This window comes from Pipistrellus hanaki (genome assembly GCF_964339955.1).
Source record: "Pipistrellus hanaki genome assembly, chromosome: X".
In the NCBI taxonomy this organism is placed as follows: Eukaryota; Metazoa; Chordata; class Mammalia; order Chiroptera; family Vespertilionidae; genus Pipistrellus; species Pipistrellus hanaki.
Genome location: NC_140524.1, coordinates 97,305,637 through 97,324,736, shown reverse-complemented (window position 1 = coordinate 97,324,736; position 19,100 = coordinate 97,305,637). Strand labels below are relative to the sequence as shown.

At 38.4% G+C, this 19,100-nt stretch overlaps 1 protein-coding gene across 7 annotated transcripts in view; it reads left to right on the top strand.

The window, feature by feature from the left end:
* The window catches only part of REPS2 (RALBP1 associated Eps domain containing 2), a 179,314-nt gene that overhangs the window by 120,747 nt on the left and 39,467 nt on the right, over positions 1 to 19,100 (top strand). For all 7 annotated transcript variants that reach the window (XM_084869843.1, XM_084869841.1, XM_084869838.1 and 4 more), the window contains one exon: positions 14,136 to 14,197. In XM_084869843.1, the coding sequence (XP_084725969.1) occupies positions 14,136 to 14,197 (62 nt within the window). The remainder of the gene's footprint in view (positions 1 to 14,135; positions 14,198 to 19,100) is intronic.

Sequence of the window (19,100 nt, the reverse complement as noted above, 5' to 3'; positions counted from 1 at the left end):
TAGAAACATCGATGAGAGAGAGTCATTGATCAGCTGCCTCTTGCACACCCCCTACTGGGAATATGCTCGCAACCAAGGTACATGCCCTTGACCGGAATCGAACCCGGGACCCTTCAGTCCCCAAGCCGACGCTCTATCCATTGAGCCAAACCAGTCTTGGCTATTTATGGATTTTAAAGAGAGTAGAAAGGAGAGGGAGGGAGGGAGGGAGAGAGAAAGAGAGAAACATCTATGTGAGAAATATCAATCAGTTGACTTCCACATGTACCCCAACTGAAGTTTGAACCTACAACCTGGCTATGTGCCTTGACTGGGAATCGAACTCATGACCCGGTGCATGGATGACACTCCAACCAACTCAGCCACACTGGTCAGGGCCCCTCCATGCTTTTTCATAGTATATTATTTCTTGGAGATAATGTCCATGTCAGTACTGATAATTTTATAATTCCTTTATATATGTTATATACTAGCTACTCTGGAATAGTTCAAATATATATAAAAGAGAAACCCCAAAATAATCCACAGATTATTTTGAAGCAAATTCCAGGTATTATAATTTCATACCTAATTTATATGTATCTCTAATGCAGGGATAGGGAACATTTTTTTCTGCCAAGGGCCATTGGGATATTTATAACATCATTCTCGGGGCATAGAAAATTATCAACTTAAAAACGAGCCTGCTATATTTGGTCCAACATTTAATTAACTCACCCCTAATGCCTTGTCAGGGCCAGGCCAAATGATTTCGCTAGGCCTTATAGGGCTTGCAGGCTGGACGTTCCCCAGCCCTGCTCTAATCTTTGAAAAAATTTAACTACTAAGCCTTTATTATATGTAAAAACTTAGCAATAATCCCTTTATTAGATATTAGATATCATCTAATGTCTAACCAATGTTCAGATTCCCTGAATTGTCTCAAGTTTGTCTTTCTATGGTGGCCTGTTCAAATGAGTATCCAAACAAGGGCTACATGCACATCATGTTTGTTTTGACATCTGTTAACTTCTTTTAATAGATAGGGTCCTCCTTCAGTCTCCCCCTTTTAATGCTCATTCATTTATTCATAGGAAAATTATCCACCCTGTAGACATTTCCACGCTCTGTATTTGGCTGGTTGTCTGTTCTTCCATCTCCTGTAATTCCCATAGACTGGTAGGTAGATCTAGGCTTGATTGGAATCAGATTCTATTTTTGGCAAGAATACTTCATAGTGATGCTGTGTACTTCCTACTGCATCCTATTAGGATCGCTGATGTCTAGTGCTGCTGTTTTTGTGATGTTTGCTTGATCAGTGTATTCACGTAGTATGAGGCTGACTAATCCATTATGAGGAGGATCCTCAGCAGCCTTTCAAATAATGGCTTTTAGTTAAGTATTGATCCTTGCCTACATCCAGCAGAATGTTGGTAAATGTTTAACAACTGGCCATTTGCCAATTTTTATGGTATAAACACTCCTGTCACGGCCAATTTCACTCTTACTGATGTGTCGTTGAATGTGGGGTTGGAACAGATGTGCACAGTTGGCTCCCACAAGCTGGTTTGAATTGTTTCCAGCAAACCACAGCTTAGATCAATTACTTCATTGGTAGTTGCAAGATGGTGATACTCTATTTTATTACCTTTACCTTTATTAATTTGGACCATGGTTTCTTTAACCATTTTTCTTATTGTTGGACATTTCACTTATGACTATTATAAAACTTGTGAGCTGAAGAATACCATGAAATAATATAATTCTCAATACATCACCACATTCATTATATGCATTTGAGTTTATAGAATCATATGAAAACTGGAATAGACTTCAGTAATGATGACCAGGAAAAATGTCTTATCCATTTAACCAATATTTACTGGTATGTACTGTGTGCTTGCTGCTGTGGAGAATTCTAAGAGGAATATGGATATGACCCCACATTCTGCCAATCAGTATTACAGTTAACTTGTGAGAAGAGTGCTGAAGTCTGGGTGGTTTCTAGCTCAGACGAGCTGTGGATGTGTTGGTGGGGAGGGTACACAAGCTGTTGAGTTCAGCTTTGAAGGATGAATATGATTTTTGGAGTCAGATTTTTCTGATTCTTCTTTAATATCTGCCTTGGTTCACTTCTTATTGCCAGCTGTCTGGGAGGCTACTATAGTAATTTTTAATCTGCCTTGCTTGCGTTGTTCTTTCCTTCATTGAGTAATAGGATTAATTTTCTTAAGCACAACAATGATGTCATCTCTACTCAAAACCCTTCCTTTATGTGAATACCAAATAACTTTGTCTTGAAAACTGGACCTGAAGCCACGAGAATACATGAATTCAGTAAGGGACATGGTATCATGGTCTGGCATGCCCATGGAGGAGTATATTTCAGGAATAAGTGGAGACCAGAAGTCTAACAAGTCTAACAAGTCTGCTGACTGGGCAAAAAGAATGGAGAGCAGGGGAGGAGTTTATAAACTGTGTCCTTAGGAAGTCTTAGAACAGTTTTTTTGCAGTGATAGGGTTAATCCAGGTTGTAAAAGGTTGTGGGGTGATTGAGAAACTGATGGGGTATAGTTGTCATCACAAACTCATTTTGAAATGCTTAAGGCTTAGAAGTTTGTCTGACTATATGTCACAATTAAAAAATTTATGATAGAAAAGAGACAGTTTCAAGATAGTAGAATTTTTTTTCCATGTTGCCTGCCTTTCTTCCCTTCAAAGCACTTGAACACACACACACACACACACACACACACACACACACACACACACACAGCTAGTGATTTTAACCAAATTAAAGAGTTTAATAATAAAATTGATCAGGAGAAATGCATTGATGTAAATGTAATATGAGAAATGAAAGTTGACTTTCATAAGATTAAATCTCATGTATTTTTTTGATGCTTAACTCTGTGCATATCTCTCCATCTGGGATCTAGTAAAACCTTATCACATATCCCACAGTGCATGATGAAGGAGCTATTGGTAAACACTGGCAAATAAATTAAAGAATCATAGAGTGTCAATGTTGAAAGAGAATTTAAATATCTTGGTCAATTCTCACATATTACAGGCAAGGAGATTGAGATCCAGTGAAATGTAACTTGCTTTGTTCTCCTTCAGAATTCTGTGAAGATGGGAAATCTTTGTTCAAATCTTTATTGCAACAGATTTGGTATCAGAGAAAGCAATCTGTATTAATTTAATTTGAGGGGCACACCTTATTTTTTCTATAGGTAATAACACTAATATATAAACTTAAAAGCTATTTTAAAGAATAAATATGGTGCCCTCTTTATGCAAGAAATTAATATTGTTTTCCTGTGTTCTCTACCACGAGATTTACAATGTTGGGCTGATTTCCCTGAGATACTTTAGGGAGACAGGAAAGAACGTCTTGTCTTCATAAATACTTATAAATCTTAGGAATATGTCTATTTTTTACTTAATGATAAGAATTATTATAAAATTTATATAAAATACATATTATATATAAAAGGAATAGTATATTGAATCCCTGGCTTCAACAATGATAAGTTATGGCCCATTTTGTTTATTAATCTCTATTCTCACTCCCATAAAATTAATTACATTTTGTTCTCCCCTTAGCTTTTTAAAAAGTATATTTTTATTGATTTTAGAGAGGAAGGGAGAGGGAAATAGAGATATAAACATCAATGATGAGAAAGAGGCCCCCCCCCGCGCCACACACACTGGGGATGGAGCCCGTGACCTGGGCATGTGCCCTGACTGGGAATCATACTATGATCTTGTTCATAGGTCAGTGCTCAACCACTGAGCCATGCTGGCCGGGCTCTGCCCTTAGCTTAAAAAAAAAAGAAAGAGATATAATTTGCAGACCATAAAGTTCATCCATTTTAAGTGTACAATTTAGTGATTTCTAGTAAATTTATCAAATTGTGCTACTGTCACCATAATCCAGTTTTAGAACATATTTAGCGCCCCAGTAATAGCCTTATGTCTGTTAACAGTTAATCCCATTCCAGCACCAGGTAACCTCTAACTACTTTCTGTTTCTATGGCTTTGCCTTTTATGGACATTTTATATACACAGAATCATACAATTTGGGGCCTTTTGTGTCTGGCTTCCTTTATTTTGTAGTATAATGGTTTTGAGGTTCATCCATGTTATATAGCATGTATCCGTATTTTAATTTCTTTTTATTGCGGGATAACATTTATTGTATGGCTGTGCTACATTTTGTCCATTCATTTTTCAGTTTGATGGACATTGGAGTTGTTTCTACTTTTTGCCCATTATCAGTAATGCTGCCATGAACATTTGAATACAAGTTTTGGTATACACATTTCGTATACACATTTGGTATACACATTCTCTTGGGTATACACGAAATGTAGGAGTACATTTCCTGGGTGTATGGTAAATGTTTGTTTAATCTTTTAAGAAACTACCAAACTTTTCCAAAGTCTCTCTACCATTTTACATTCCTACCAACAATCTATGATGATTGCTTGTTCTTTTTTTTTTTTTTTTTAAATTAATGTTCTTTACATCTTCACCAATACCGATTATCTTTTGTATTATAGCCATCCTAGTAGGTGTGAAGTGGTATTTTAATGTGGTTTTGATTTACATTTCCCCGATGGCTAATGATGTTGAGCATCTTCTCATGTGCTTATTAGTGATTCTTATAGCTTCTTTGGTGAAATATTTATTCAAATCATATGACCACTTTTAATATTTAATATATTTTGGAATTTGTATATTTTGGTTATAAGTCCTACACTAGATATGTGATTTGCAAATACATTTTTCCAGCCTGTGACTTGTCTTTTCATTTTCTTAATGGTGTCTTTTGAAGCACAAACATATGAATTCTGATGAAGTGCAATTTATCAGTTTTTTTCCTGTTTGGATCATGCTTTTGGCATCATATCCAAGCAATGTTTGCCTAACCCAAAGGTCTTGAAGACCTTCTCCTATTTTCTTCTAAAAGTGTTATAATTTTACTCTTACATTCATGTCTCTAATCCATTTGATTTAATTCTTATATATAGTATGAGTTGAGTCTAAATTCATCTCTTGTATGTGGACATCCAGTTGTCTTAGCACTACTTGCTAAAAAATACTCTCCTTTCCATACTGAATTGCATTGACACCTTTGTTGAACATCATTTGACTGTGAATAAAGGGTTTATTTCTACACTCCAGTCTATTCTGTTGAACTGTATATCCTTATGCCATATAGTCTGGTCGATATGCAATCACATGATTCAGAAGGCCAAATATGTGCTACACTGGCACATTTTTAGATAGTGACTAGTGTCTTATTTATCTGAGTTTGTGGTGCAAGCATAATCAGATGCATTTTTTTTAGTTCCTTAAAGTTTTGGTACTTTCTTGCTTTGTAGCCTTCTGACATGCTTATTCCCTAGATGTAGAATAACTCCTGTCTACCTGCTTACCCCATCTCAGTTCCCTTTTTTGCTTTTTACTACCACCCATCTCATAGGTTAAAAATGTTATATTGATTGCTGCCTGATCATAGTAGCCTTGTGACACTGGTGATGTCATTTTACTTCCCCAGTTTCTCATTTGCAAAGTGAGAGAATTGAATTTGATATTATTACTTTTCCAGCCTCAGTCATTGATATTTTCCATGTTGAACATTTCCAAGACATGTGTAAGTTCATCTGTTTCTACTGGTGAAAAAAACTGTTCTTTTAACAGAGAATTGAATGAGCTTGTATTTTGGGGGTAGGTTGCGCATCACCAGAGGATTGGGGCAGGTATATATGACAGATAAAACCATCATTATGTAACTGGGTGATCAGGGGCTAGGTAGGCATAGGCTCACACATGCTTTTATGATTAGAAAGGAGAGAGAATGATTTCTGTTACAAAGAAATAGCCAGTTTTATGAACTTGCCAAGAAGAGGAATAGTCCTTACTGATGAAACCCTTGAAGCTTTGCATATGGCTAACTCTCTATTTGATTGATACTTAAAAGTGCAGGTCCCACTGGCAGGCTCCTTTCAACATTTTCCATCCTTTAAGTGGTTCCCCCCCACCCCACCTTTTGGCATTTGAATGCTTTTATTTTCTTCATAAAATATTCCGAGTTTTGGGGAATAGAGGCTCTTTTCCACAGCTGAAGTTATTCCAAGTTTCATTCCCCTGAAGAATCGGCTTTCTTTCCTTGAAGCTTTCAGTTGCCACATCTGCTGCTTTATTTCCACTCAGTAAGTTAGAACATGTTTTCATTTAGTCATTGATTTCGGGCTTTGTAAAAATCTCTGAAGGAAATTAGTAAATAGACAGTAATATCTATGAATAATATTTTGCCTGGAAATTTCGAAGTATAATGAAGTAAGAGGATAAAAATCTCTTGAGGTCAGAATTTTGAATGAAGATACCAAGAAATTGAGATTTAGCAGATCAGTTTCAGAAAATACACATCTTCTAATGGTGTTTTAATAAACACTGGGAATCATTACTGGGTTTTCTACATTTAGGAATAAATGGCAGTTTCTTTCATGAACTTTTCAATCTTTTTTTTTTCCTTCGGGATTTGGGTATGTATTATTTTTTCCATGGTTGCACTTATAAAATTGTGGATTTGACAACGCCTTGCTGATATTTGGTGTCCCATCTTATTTACTATAAGACATCATTAGTAGACCTGAAATTGCTTCATGAGTATGGTGGCTTTAATGTCTGCAGAAAAATGTCTTCTTCTCTTTCTTCTGTGACCTTCTGGGAAAGCAGTTACATTGTCATCTTTTGCACGTGTATACTGGATTATTCAGCCAAAGTATTTTTTTCAATTTCATTTTTCATGAAGGTGTACCCTTCCTTCCTTCCTTCCTTCCTTCCTTCCTTCCTTCCTTCCTTCCTTCCTTCCTTCCTTCCTTCCTTCCTTCCTTCCTTCCTTCCTTCCTTCCTTCCTTCCTTCCTTCCTTCCTTCCCTCCTTTCAGAAAACATTGACTATAGCATGCTGGATAAAATTTTTGAATACATCCCTGGCCAGGCGGCTTAGTTGTTGGAATGTTGTCCCATGCACCAAAAGGTGGCAGATTTGATCCCCAGTCGGGGCACATACCTGGGTTGTGGGTTCAATTCCCAGTAGGGTCATGTACAGTGGGTAGTAACTGATTGATGTTTCTCCCTCCCCCTTCTCTTTTTCCCTCCCCCTGTCTCTAAAAAAAATCAATAAAAACATATTCTCCAGTGAGGATTAAATAATTTCCTGAATCTAATATAAGGTCATGAATGAACTAAAAATATTATAAGAGGAGATTTTTTACTGAATTCAATTCTCATTATTCACTCACTGTGTGAGTACTTATTAAACACAAGGCAGTGTGTTTTCGTGCTATGGGAAACAAAAAGATGAAGTGGATAAAAATTGGTAGAATAAAGCTAGATTAATATCTCCTACCACTAAAGGAAATGAACACAGAATACAAACACACGGATGAAATTTGTCAGCAGCATCCAACCAAGGAAAGATGCCTGAGCTGATGGCATTTTTACTTTGGGAACAGTGGTAACTAAGGGAAAACCTGAGATTTGGGGCATGCTCTCAACTGCCTGTCTCCCTCCAGAAGCCATATATGTGAAACTCAAGATATCTTACTGATACTCCACATCGGGAGTGAAGTGGAGTGAGTAGGTACTCTCAATTTTCCCTTCTCTTGACTGAGAGTCGGTGTACATGACTTCCAGAAAGAGAGGGGGAAAGCTGGAAAAGTGATATGCTGGAAGGGAAGGCCCGGGGCTCCATCCTGAACTGCAGGGACAAACTGAAGTCTGAGAAGTACTCCAAGGCCATTGGTATACCTCAAGACTTGGGAGAATACATTCTGCTATCAAATATTTTATGTTGATTGTTCTGATATTTCAAGATAACATATTTGTATAACCTCTTGTTGACATTTCAGTGTTAGTCATCACTATTGTCTTCTCTCCCTTAGCACCTTTCCCCTCTCCCACTCTCCCAGTATAGTTGATTAGATTAACATTTACTGTTTATATTATTATGGCTATGTAAGCCATTTGCTAAATTGTTTACTTTTCTTCCTTGCACAGATTTTTGTATGCCTAGGCATGAATAATCAGCTTGTTTTCTTTTCAATGTACTTGCCCCCGAATCAGCTGTAGACTCAGTGTTCCAAAGTTCTTCTTATGAAATTCTGACACATCAGGTATTAGTTTCACCTTTTTGAGGAAATCTAAAGCAATTGTCTTCTATGCATGTTGTATAGTTTTTGTTTTTTTGTTTTTTGTTTTTGTTTTATCATGGTATCTCCGTACACTGTCCAAGGATTCCCTTCTCCTTTCTCCTATGTTGGATCTGCTTTATCCTGTATCCATGTCATGTTCTTTCTTGATTTATTCTCTTGTTTTGTTAGAGAATATCCTTGAGTAGCTTTCTTGGAAAGGGGGCATGGAACTCAATTTGAGACCTTGAAAGTCTAAAAATATATTTAATTGAGCCATCATGAAGGCTGCTAGTTTGGGCATACAATTATTGTGGAAATTAGTTTTCTTCAGAATTTTAATGGCATTATTCCAATGAATTCTAGCTTTCAGTAGTATATTAAGAAGTCTAAAACCATATGGACTCCTGATCATTTGTATGAGGCTTGCCCTCCTTTACCGCCCTCTGCTGGAGACTTGTGGAATCTTCTAACTCCAGTATTTTAAAATTTCATGTTGATGTGCCCTGCCAGGGATCTGTTTTTGTTTTGTTTTGTTTGTTTTTCCTCATTGTCTTGGGGCTTTTTTACTTTAGAAACTCATATTCTTCATTTCTGGGAAAATTTCTTGAACTGTTTAGTTGATTTCTTTATGCTATTTGCTCTATTTCTCTTTGTGGAACTTTTATTTGGATATATTGGGTCGGCAACTAAGTAATTGCGGATTTTTTAAAGAAAATCAAAGACAATTTTTTCATGGAACTAAATAACTTTATTCTGTAATGTATTGCCCATTTTGATCAATGACCTTTTGCCATCTTTCAGGCAGCATCATAATCCCACGTTCAAAAAACTTCTGGTTTTTATTAGCAAAAAACTGAATCAGGTACGATTTGACATCATCATCATTATTGAAATTTTTACCATTCAAGGAGTTTTGTAAAGATCGAAACAAAACGTAATCAGATGGTGCAAGGTCAGGACTATATGGTGGATGTGGCAAAACATCCCAACCAAGCTCCATTAATTTTTGCCGAGTGACCAAAGATGTGTGTGGCCTTGCATTGTCATGATGGAATACAACACCTTTTCGATTTGTCAATTCGGGCCGCTTTTCTTCAACTGCATTGTTTAATTTCGTTAGTTGTTCAATGTAGACATCAGAATTGATCGTTCGGTTGGGTGGTAAGAGTTCAAAGTAGACAATTCCTTTGTAATCCCACCAAACTGATAACAAAACCTTCTTTTGATGAATATCAGCTTTTGATGTTGTTTGAGTTGGTTCACCTGGCCTGCTCCACGATCTTTTCTGCTTGATATTGTTGTAAACAACCCATTTTTCATCGCCAGTTATCAGTCGTTTTAAAAATGGATCATTTTCATTACGTTTCTTTAGCAAATCGCAGCTGCTAATGCGTTGCGTTAACTGTGATTCTTTCAGTTCGTGAGGAACCCATGTATCGAGTTTTAAAACATAGCCAAGTTGTTTTAAGTGATTTTCAATGCATGTATGTGATACATGAAGCTTCTCTGCAATCTCACGTGTTGTACTGTGACAGTCTGAATTGATTATTGCTTTGATTAGGGCGTCGTCAACTTCAACTGGACGACCAGAGCGTTTTTCATCTTTGAGTGAAAAATCACCAGAACAAAATTTGGCAAACCAATTTTGACACTGCCGTTCTTTTAAGGCTTCGTCACCATAAACAGCACATAACTTTTTATGAGCTTGCGATGCGTTTTCCCTTTGCGGAAATAAAAAAGCAAAATATGACGAAAATGTTCCTTTTGATTTTCCATTTTTCAACGAACGCCAAACGAAAACTACAAAACAGATCAAAAAACTTTTTTTACTGATTAACAGCTGAATAGCCAACTATCAAATAACAAAATGTGTTTTACATTTGTACTACGTCTGCAAACCTAAAAATTCAACTGAAGCATATATGTGTGAAACCCGCAATTACTTAGCTGCCGACCCAATACTATACTTTCTATAAGATTTCCTCAGATGATCTTTAAACATTCTATTAAGCTTTTATTTTTGAATGTTAAAAGATATCTAATAAACAAATTGAGTATTTTTGGCCAAAGGATTAAGACTATAGTTAGGCTGGCTTTTAAGATCACTAACATCTTGCCCTAGCCATTTTGGCTCAATGAATAGAGTGTCAGCCTGTGGACTTAAGGAACATGGGTTCGATTCCAGTCATGGGCACATGCCTGGGTTGCGGGCTAAATCCCTAGTATCGTGCAAGAGGCAGTTAATAAATGATTCTCTTTCATCATTGATGTTTCTATCTCTCCCTCTCCCTTCCTCTCTGAAATGACAAAAATATTTTTTAAAAATCCCTAAGATCTTGATATTTTATAACTGTGCCTACACTTAGAATGTGGTTTAACTTGTCCCATAAACCTTCAGTTCTCTTTATATCTATCATCTCCTAAAGAAAATGTGTGGACTCTACTCATTGTACTGCCTCAGAAGTGATCACATCTGTTCCTTTTGTGCATCCCAATGCCTGTCACACACTGTTTTACGATTGATTGCACCTACCAAGGGCAAGGTGATAGGAAAAAAAGATACAGACAACTCAGAAACATTCTTTGCATCAAGGATCAAATAAATTTCAAATAGACATATAAAGAACCTTTCTATTAAGATTTCTCTTTCTGCTATTATGTTTTTAATTTCCAAATGCTCTATCTTTACAAATAGCATTTATCTCTCATTGAGATTTTCCCTGATGACTCTATTTAAAATTGCATTCCTAAATCCGACCCCATAATTTGTAGAATATACCTTTCATGAGGGTAGAGGTTTTTTCCTATTTTCCCCCCCACTAGTATTTTACCAGAATCTCAAAGTGTCTACCACATAGTAAATGTTCAAATATTTCTGGAATAAGCTGGATTATCTTTCTGATGGTATTAAAAATATACATTTAAAATTTTCTTCTAGTATAGATCTAATCTTTTTTTTTCTTTTTTTTGTGTGTGTTACCTTTTTGTATTTTTACTAGAGGTGCAATGTAACCTCTTGCAATCCAGGACCACTTGGGGGATATCTGACATCCATCTTGCAATCTAGGACTGCTGGCTCCTAACCGCTGGCCTGCCTGCCTGATCACCCCTAACCACTTGCCTACCTGCCTGACCACCCCTACCCACCTCTGCCTGCCTGTCAGATCGCCCCTTACCACTTGCCTGCCTGTCTGATCACTCCTAATCACTCACCTATCTGCCTGCTTGACCGTCCCTAACCACTCGACTGCCTGCCTGCCTGCCTGATCACCCCTAACTACCTCTGCCTCGGCCCCCACTACCACAGCTTCATCCAGACGAATATCCAGAAGATCGTTCAGCTGTATGGTCTAATTAGCATATTATGCTTTTATTGATATAGATTGGTCTTAGATTAGAAAGTTTTCTGCAGATATCTGGTGATACTTCATAATCTGTTTGTATTTAAGAATGGGAGTTAAAAGCTGACTGGAGAAAAGGAATAAATGGATGGGACTTGCCATCTATGGGCTTCATGGTAGAATGATCTTGGTTGGCTGTGGGAAGCTGCACCGCCATGGCATACTCAGCCCCAAGGTGCCTTATGTGCCTCGCTAGCTCAGCCCGGTTCAGTGACCCTGAGTGGGGACGGCTGAAAGGCTTAGAAAAGACAGACAAGAGAATGAAAGCTGGGTCTCGGTGGGACACTGCTTCCCTGTTGGAGAGACAGCACCACGGACTACAAGCCGTGTCTTTATTTTATAGCCGATGCCAGGAGGCAAAGTCAGGGCGTGGTCAAGATGTTTACAACGTTCTTGTGGGTTTCAGTCCTACTCAATTACATGTACCTGAACTCTATCAAGCCCATATCACTCAGGCACGTGGGACTACGTGTTCGGACCATCGGTTCAAGCTTACAACTATAGCTGTTGGCTATAACTGTGCTGGGAGGGCTCTGCCCTCTAAGCTGGGACTTGCACGTGGCCATGAGAGGACTGTGCCCTCTCGTTAGTCCAAGGCTTGAACCTGTGCAAACAGTGTAGCCACGTCCCACATTTGGCCATCTTGTTGTATATTTCCTTATGTTTGTGTCTAGATCTTCCTTGTTGACTGGTCCAATTACTTGGAGCACATTCTTCCACTCTTTGGATGTAAGAGTCTGGGAGCATAGAGGAAGAGGGCGGGAAGAGACTCAGCATCCAGAGTACATATGTTACTAATCTTCCTGTTTTCAGTATGGCCCTCATGCCTTCATCTGGCCATCTTGGCTGGAAGCAAAAGTCAGTTTAATTAAATGGCATATTTCTTAGTCTTCTTTTGTTAATAAAGGGTTGTTTTAACAAACACATTAATGCTGGTGCAAGGCTTTCCCCTTAAAATCACATATAGATTTTTTGTTTGTGTTTTCATTTTGTTTTTAAAGTAGCTGGTAATTTAAAGGTCCAGTCCCTGAGGACCTATAGACTAGGGGCCATGAGATGTATAATCCTGAGGCTTTTGTCATTCTCTGTTGCTGCATGCTTTGTTATTGAAGGCTGTTCAAGGTCTCATCAACTTTAGAGTTTTGAGCAAGCTGATTATTTCATAAATTTTAATGAAAGACAGATTGAGAGAAATCATTGATGGGGCCACATGGTTGTATATTCATGCACTGGCTTAGAATGGAAATCTCTATGAAATTACTGAGCTACCTTTGTGGAAAGCCTCAAACTCTATCTTCTAGCTTGTCTGATCTAGTTAGGACAAATTAAGAATGATTTGCAAAAACTTCTATGTTCCTGGCATATTGATATAATTTAGTTATAAGGCATAGAAAATTGTCTAAATATTAGCACACATATTACATATTTGCAAATAAACAATATATAGTTATATAGAGCATGCTGCACTTTTCTAAGGAGTCTGTAAAGAATGTGGTTTAACTTGCCAGTGTGTAATAATAAACTTATTTTTGTGTGATTATGAGCTTTATTTATAATTCAGTAGCAGATGTTTATTTTCATTAAGTTATAATTCAAATGTTTTTGGCTTAACTGAAATTTCCTCTATATCTCACACACAAAAAAATTAGACTGAAAGTTTCTTTCCAAAGATCCCCTTCAAATGGGACCAGGTTATTTTAGAACAGATTTAATTATCCATCATAATAAGGATTAGGGAGCAAAAAGGAAATTGTTATCTTTGAAGAACTCCTAAATATCATTTTAGTCCATCACTTCAGCTTCCCCTACTGCTACCAGACCCACTCACTCACAGGGCACTATTGTTATTTTGGGATCCTGGCTCTCTTAGTTTCTTCAGCCTACTCACTGAGCCACCGAACAGTGTAATAGCCCAAAGCTAGGGAGAACAAAGGATCTAGATTATTTGAAACCAAAAAAATTAACAGCAGAATAACGACTGTCTTTCCTGTGCCGGGTTCCATTTTTTAAAAAATTTTTCAAAGAGTGTTTTTTCTTACCATTTTACACTTAATCACAACAGCCTATATAAATACTTGTATATTGGGTGGGATAAAAACGAAAAAAGGGATTAGAAAAAGCATGTATTCTTTTTAAAAAAATTAAGCCTTTAGATGGACTTTAACAACTTAAATATGTTAAATACTATTCCTGCCTTAGCCTGTATGCTTAGTGTTTAGAGCGTTGGCCCACAGATTGAAAGGTTTCAGGTTCGATTCTGGTCAAGGGCAAGTACCTTAGTTGCAGGCTCAATTCCTTAGCCCCAGTTGGGGTACAGGTGGAATCAGCCTATTAATGTGTAACTCTCACATCAATGTTGATGTTTCTCTCTCTGTTTCTCCCCTTTCCTTACACTCTTTCTAAAAAAATATCACTGGAAAAAATATCATTGGGTGAAGATTAACAAAAAGAAAAAGTAACAAAACATGCTATTCCTAGTTGACAAGTGGAAGTTGTGTTTTATTTTGTTTTTGGTGGTCTTTAATGGTATATGTTTTTCTTTTCAGCAACTAAGTCAGGATTGTTACCTCCACCACCTGCGCTCCCTCCAAGACCTTGTCCATCACAGGTAGGAGACAGATGTTGATGTCTATAAACTGTTGGGTGGTAGAGAACAGTTATCCTACCACTGTGCTTCCTTTGTGAGGGTGGATCGACACACAACTGGCCAGTCAGGTTCCCAAGATCTGAGAATGGTTGAATTTCTTCTTATTTTATTTTATTTTAATTAATTTCTTTTTTGATTAAGGTATCACATATTTGTCCTCAACCCCCCATTCCAACCCTCCACCCCCCTTCATGCCCCCCCCCCCTATTGTCCTTGACCACTGGTTAGGCTCATATGTGTGCACATAAATCTTTTGGTTGATCTCTTCTTATCTAGCTAGTCCCCTAACCTCATGTGGAAAAGGGAAAGTTTTCTCAATAAGCAACCAAGCAAATGTGTACTAGTTCAGTCTTGTCTGTAGAAGGTTGCATGTGGTTTTCATACAGACAGAGAGTAGTAAATGGGGCATCTCTCTAATTGAGGTGGGGGACATGGTTTTTCTGTATAGCGTGTGTACTCCTGGTGCCTATAGTTTCATATGTATTTTAGGAGCTGTGTTAATTCTGAATAAACTAAAAAGAAATGCTTATTAACCCAGGGTTAGTGTTGAGGTTTGGGCCCACTGTGCTTTCTTTAGGATAGTATTTTCCCTTGGAAAAATAAGCTGAAACGGCAGGAATTGGGAAAGCATGTCACCAAAAGCTCTTTCACCTATGAATTTATTCTGCCTTATTTACATGTGCTGCTTTGGCCTTGTTCATCATTATTCTTTGTAGAGTTGAAAACGAGAAGCAAGCAACAAATCTGTGGAGTGTGGTAAAGGGTGCGACAGATCCTTCTTTTCATTAATTTCTGCTTAAGAAACTTTCTGTCTTTAAAGACCTTCTCTGACTTTTGGCAGAAAATGTTGGGCAATTTCTCAGCAAGTGCTCCCAGTTTCTAACGTATTGCTCTGGGTAGTTCAGAGTGTACCTTTCCATATGGAGCATCTCAGGACTCGCTGAGTCACTGAAACCACTTAACATTTGCTTGTCCTTTTAGAGAATTAGATGGTTTTTGGCATCCACTCAAACTTGAGATGTAAATACTGTGAGGTATTGATTTCCTGCTTCAGTTTGAAGTGGAATAAAAGCCCTGTTCTTCCTTACCACATATAAACAAGTGAGAACCTCGTTTCCAATACTCCAGCAATGGCTTTAAGAGATGTTGTTGGGTAATCTGTCAATCAGTATTTATCAAGTCTCTGCTATATATCTAATGCCAAGCTTTAGTTCCACCCTAAGCATTTTTTTCTGGTTATAATTTCTGCTCGTTTAATTATTGACTCTGTATATTGAGCATTTACAATAGACCTGGCATTAAGCAGAGTGCTTTCAATGCATTCTTTCATCTTCACAAAAATTCTATGGCATCGGTACTAATATTATCCTTTTTGTTTTTACAGATGAGGAAATTGAAGCATACAGGGATTAAGCAAGTCACCCAAGGTGACATAGCTAGTAAATAGTAGAGCCAGCCCCCAAACTGAGGCCCATCTCCTGCAGGTCACTCCCCTCTCCTCCCCTCCTCATCATTGGAGTCAGAATGTCTCTGTATACAGGAAGACAGTGATCCATAACACTGGCAACTGAGGCTTTCACCACATCCCCCTAAGGAGGACCTAGATGAGATGAGGCTCTGGATTTGCACCAACAGCAAACCTGGACTTTGTCACAGCAAAATTAGTGGGCATTCTGCCAGCTGCTGCCTCCAAACTTGGGCTTGGGAGTCACCTGGATGAATGAATGGAAGGCCTGTCTGAAAGGGCTTTTGTGACCAACCTCCTTATCTTTCCCCTGCTGTGCAAGAGCCAATAGTTACTTCTCCTTGTGCTTCTGCTATCAGCAGTCCTCATCTGAGCTTCTGGAGGTGGGCTTCCTGCTTGCTTTGGGGCTTAGTGACCCAGGTTCTGACAGGAGCTGGGAATTCTCAAGTCACTGTTAATGTAGGAGACCGCTGCCTTGTCTGCTCCATTTCCCATCACAATGCAAACAGTGAGCCCAGCACTCAGCACAAGTCTTCAGCTCAGCTGCCTAGCTATGGAGATCTTAGACTACAGAAACAGGTGTGTCAGAAGGCAGGCAGAAAGCCCCCCCGCCCTCTCCATCTTTCCTTCACTGTAAGTGGGGCACACATATTCAAAGGAGGAGGCCCTGGGTAATAAACACACGATTGTCTTTAGTCTGAATATTGGTCCAGGAAAAACTCACCTAAGCACTTGTGTGTTTCTGTGTTCCCCAAACTACGTGTGATGAAAAGGTCTCTGGGAGACATTTCCAGGGCCCTGTGGTAAGACACATTTGCAGGCTGTTGCCTCTGCACCCGCTCTGGGAGATTCCCAGTGCATATGAGCCTGTGAAAGGCTTTGAAGTCCTACAATAAAGAAACCTGGTCAATTTTGTTAAAGCTGGCAATTTCCTAGCTTGTGTGACCATTCATCTCTTTATTTTTAAAATACTATTCATATCCGGAGGGCTTTAGTGGTTAGGAGACATTATTATACACCAGCCTTAAGGTATTGGTAAGAACCTTTCCAAACCCCTTTCATCTGTCACCTCATCTCTATATTATGTGATTAAAGCTAAATTTTTATATCTTTTGCCAATAGTTTTTTTTTTTCCCTCTCTAGAAAATGAAAAAGAAAGTATACTGCACATTAGCTTGGGATTTCAAAAGTTGTTATGCTTTCAGTTTGTTGTGTTTCCTTCCTCCCTTTCCTATTCCTTCTTACTTACTCTCTTATGAGATTGTTTTTTACCACTAAACACTTTAACTTCTTCTGTGCTATTGAATATTTTTGAATGTTCCTTGGACAATCTTCCTAACTTTGGGAAAAATATATATACAGAGTGGAGGAAAAGTAGGTTTGCAGCTGTTCACATGGAAAAAACACAATAATTAATATGTAATAATCCTATATAATACAATAAAAGGCTAATATGCAAATCGACTGAATGACCCAATGACTGGTGTCTGTGATGCGCACTGACCACCAGGGGGCAAATGCTCAATGCAGGAGCTGCCCCTGGTGGTCAGTGAGCTCCCACAGGGGGAGCACTGCTCAGCCAGAAGCCGAGCTCACAGTTGGTGAGCACAGAGGAGGTGGCAGGAGCCTCTCCCGCCTCTGAGGCAGTGCTAAGGACCCCTTGGGGGGTGTCTGACTGCCGGCTTAGGCCCGCTCCCCCTAAGCCAGCAGTTGGACATCCCCCGCGGGGTCCTGGACTGCAAGAGGGCACAGGTCAGGTTGAGGGACTCCCCCTCCCCCAGTGCATGAATGTCGTGCACCGGGCCTCTAGTACACTAATAAACTGCATTTTATTAAATGCAATTGTAAACCTACTTTTCCCCCACCTTGTACTTAACTACAGATATTTCTTTTATGGGGCTTAAACTGTAGTGCCTAGGGTAGAAACCAGGAAGCCTGGTATAATTAAAATCATTATATTTATTAGTAGTTCTGAGAAGAGATTAAGAGAAATGTTTTTGAATTATTTTTGGCTTAAGATTTTCATGTTATTTTACTTGCTAAATGGTCAAAACTAGGTTGTAATAAATAAGAAAATGTTTTATTTCCTAGAAAGAAACACTTTTACAAACTGTATGACCCATCAGTGATGTACTTCCAGGTTTTAAGTGTATAAGAGAAAAGAGTTTGGCCTTAGCCGGTTTGGCTCAGCAGATGAGCCTCAGCCTGTGGACCTAAGGGTCCAGGTTCAATTCTGGTCAAGGGAACGTACCTCAATTGCAGGCTCCTCCCCATCCCCCGGGCCTTGGTTGTGGTGTGTGAAGGAGGCAACCGATCAATGTATTCCTCTCGCATCACTATTTTTGTCTTTCCCTCTCTCTTCCAATTTCTCTAAAATCAGTGGGAAAATATCCTCGGGTGAGGATTAAAAAAAAGAGTTTATATGTTTGCAGCTGTGTGCACAAAGGTATATTTAGATCATTCCTACATATACCAAAAGTATATCTCTACTGTTATTAAGTGAGAGAGATGAGTATAGGTTTTCAGCATAAAACACAGTTTAGCTGGCCTCTACTTACACTAAGCACCACTGTGATATGAACATCTGGATTAAGTTATACAAATGGGGCCCTGGAGTTAGGAAAAGGAATACATTCAGAGAAACAGATCTTTTTATTTTTCATACTGTAGGTAAGATCAAGAAGGACACAGTGACTGTGTGAAGAATCAAATGGTTGGTGTCCCACATTTTCCTGTGGACAGGCTAGAGACCAGGGCATGGTATTTTGGCTCAGCTCAGAAGAGGTGACACATTCTGTTTTTGTTTGTTTAAAGAGACTGATTCATAGCATAAATGACTAAAAGGTGATTAAAGTTAACTGCTTCATAGGGAGCAGTGTTAAAATGAGAGTTAGTTAAGCTTATTAGCTCACTGTGTGCATATAAACTAAATGAAATGCCATCTACAGAGCTGGTGCTTGTCCTGTAGATCAGTTCTCCGCTAAGGGCCTAGTTAGTACTTGAGGAGCTAAATCCCTTTAATAGTGTTGATCTCATGCCAAATTTCTTATGGCAATTGTAATAGAGCTGCAGCTTCAAAGTAATTATCTTTACTAAAGAAAATATTTTTTTTGATACAAAGCATAATCTGTTCAATTTTATATTAGCACCACATTTGATTAATCTGGGCTCCCTGTAGGCTAATGTGCTCAGAATTTTCCTATTTGTATCACTAATGGCTCACCTTATAATGGCAGGTGCTCCTCACCAGCAGTCTGATGAGTACTAAAGTAGCACTATAAGAAGAAAGCATTATGAAGGAAGCACTTTATCAATACTTTGAAGCTTAGAGAGACAGAGAGGTTTTCATGGAAGGGCTGAGGTGATGAATGAAATGAGTTTTATTAAAAAAAAAATTTT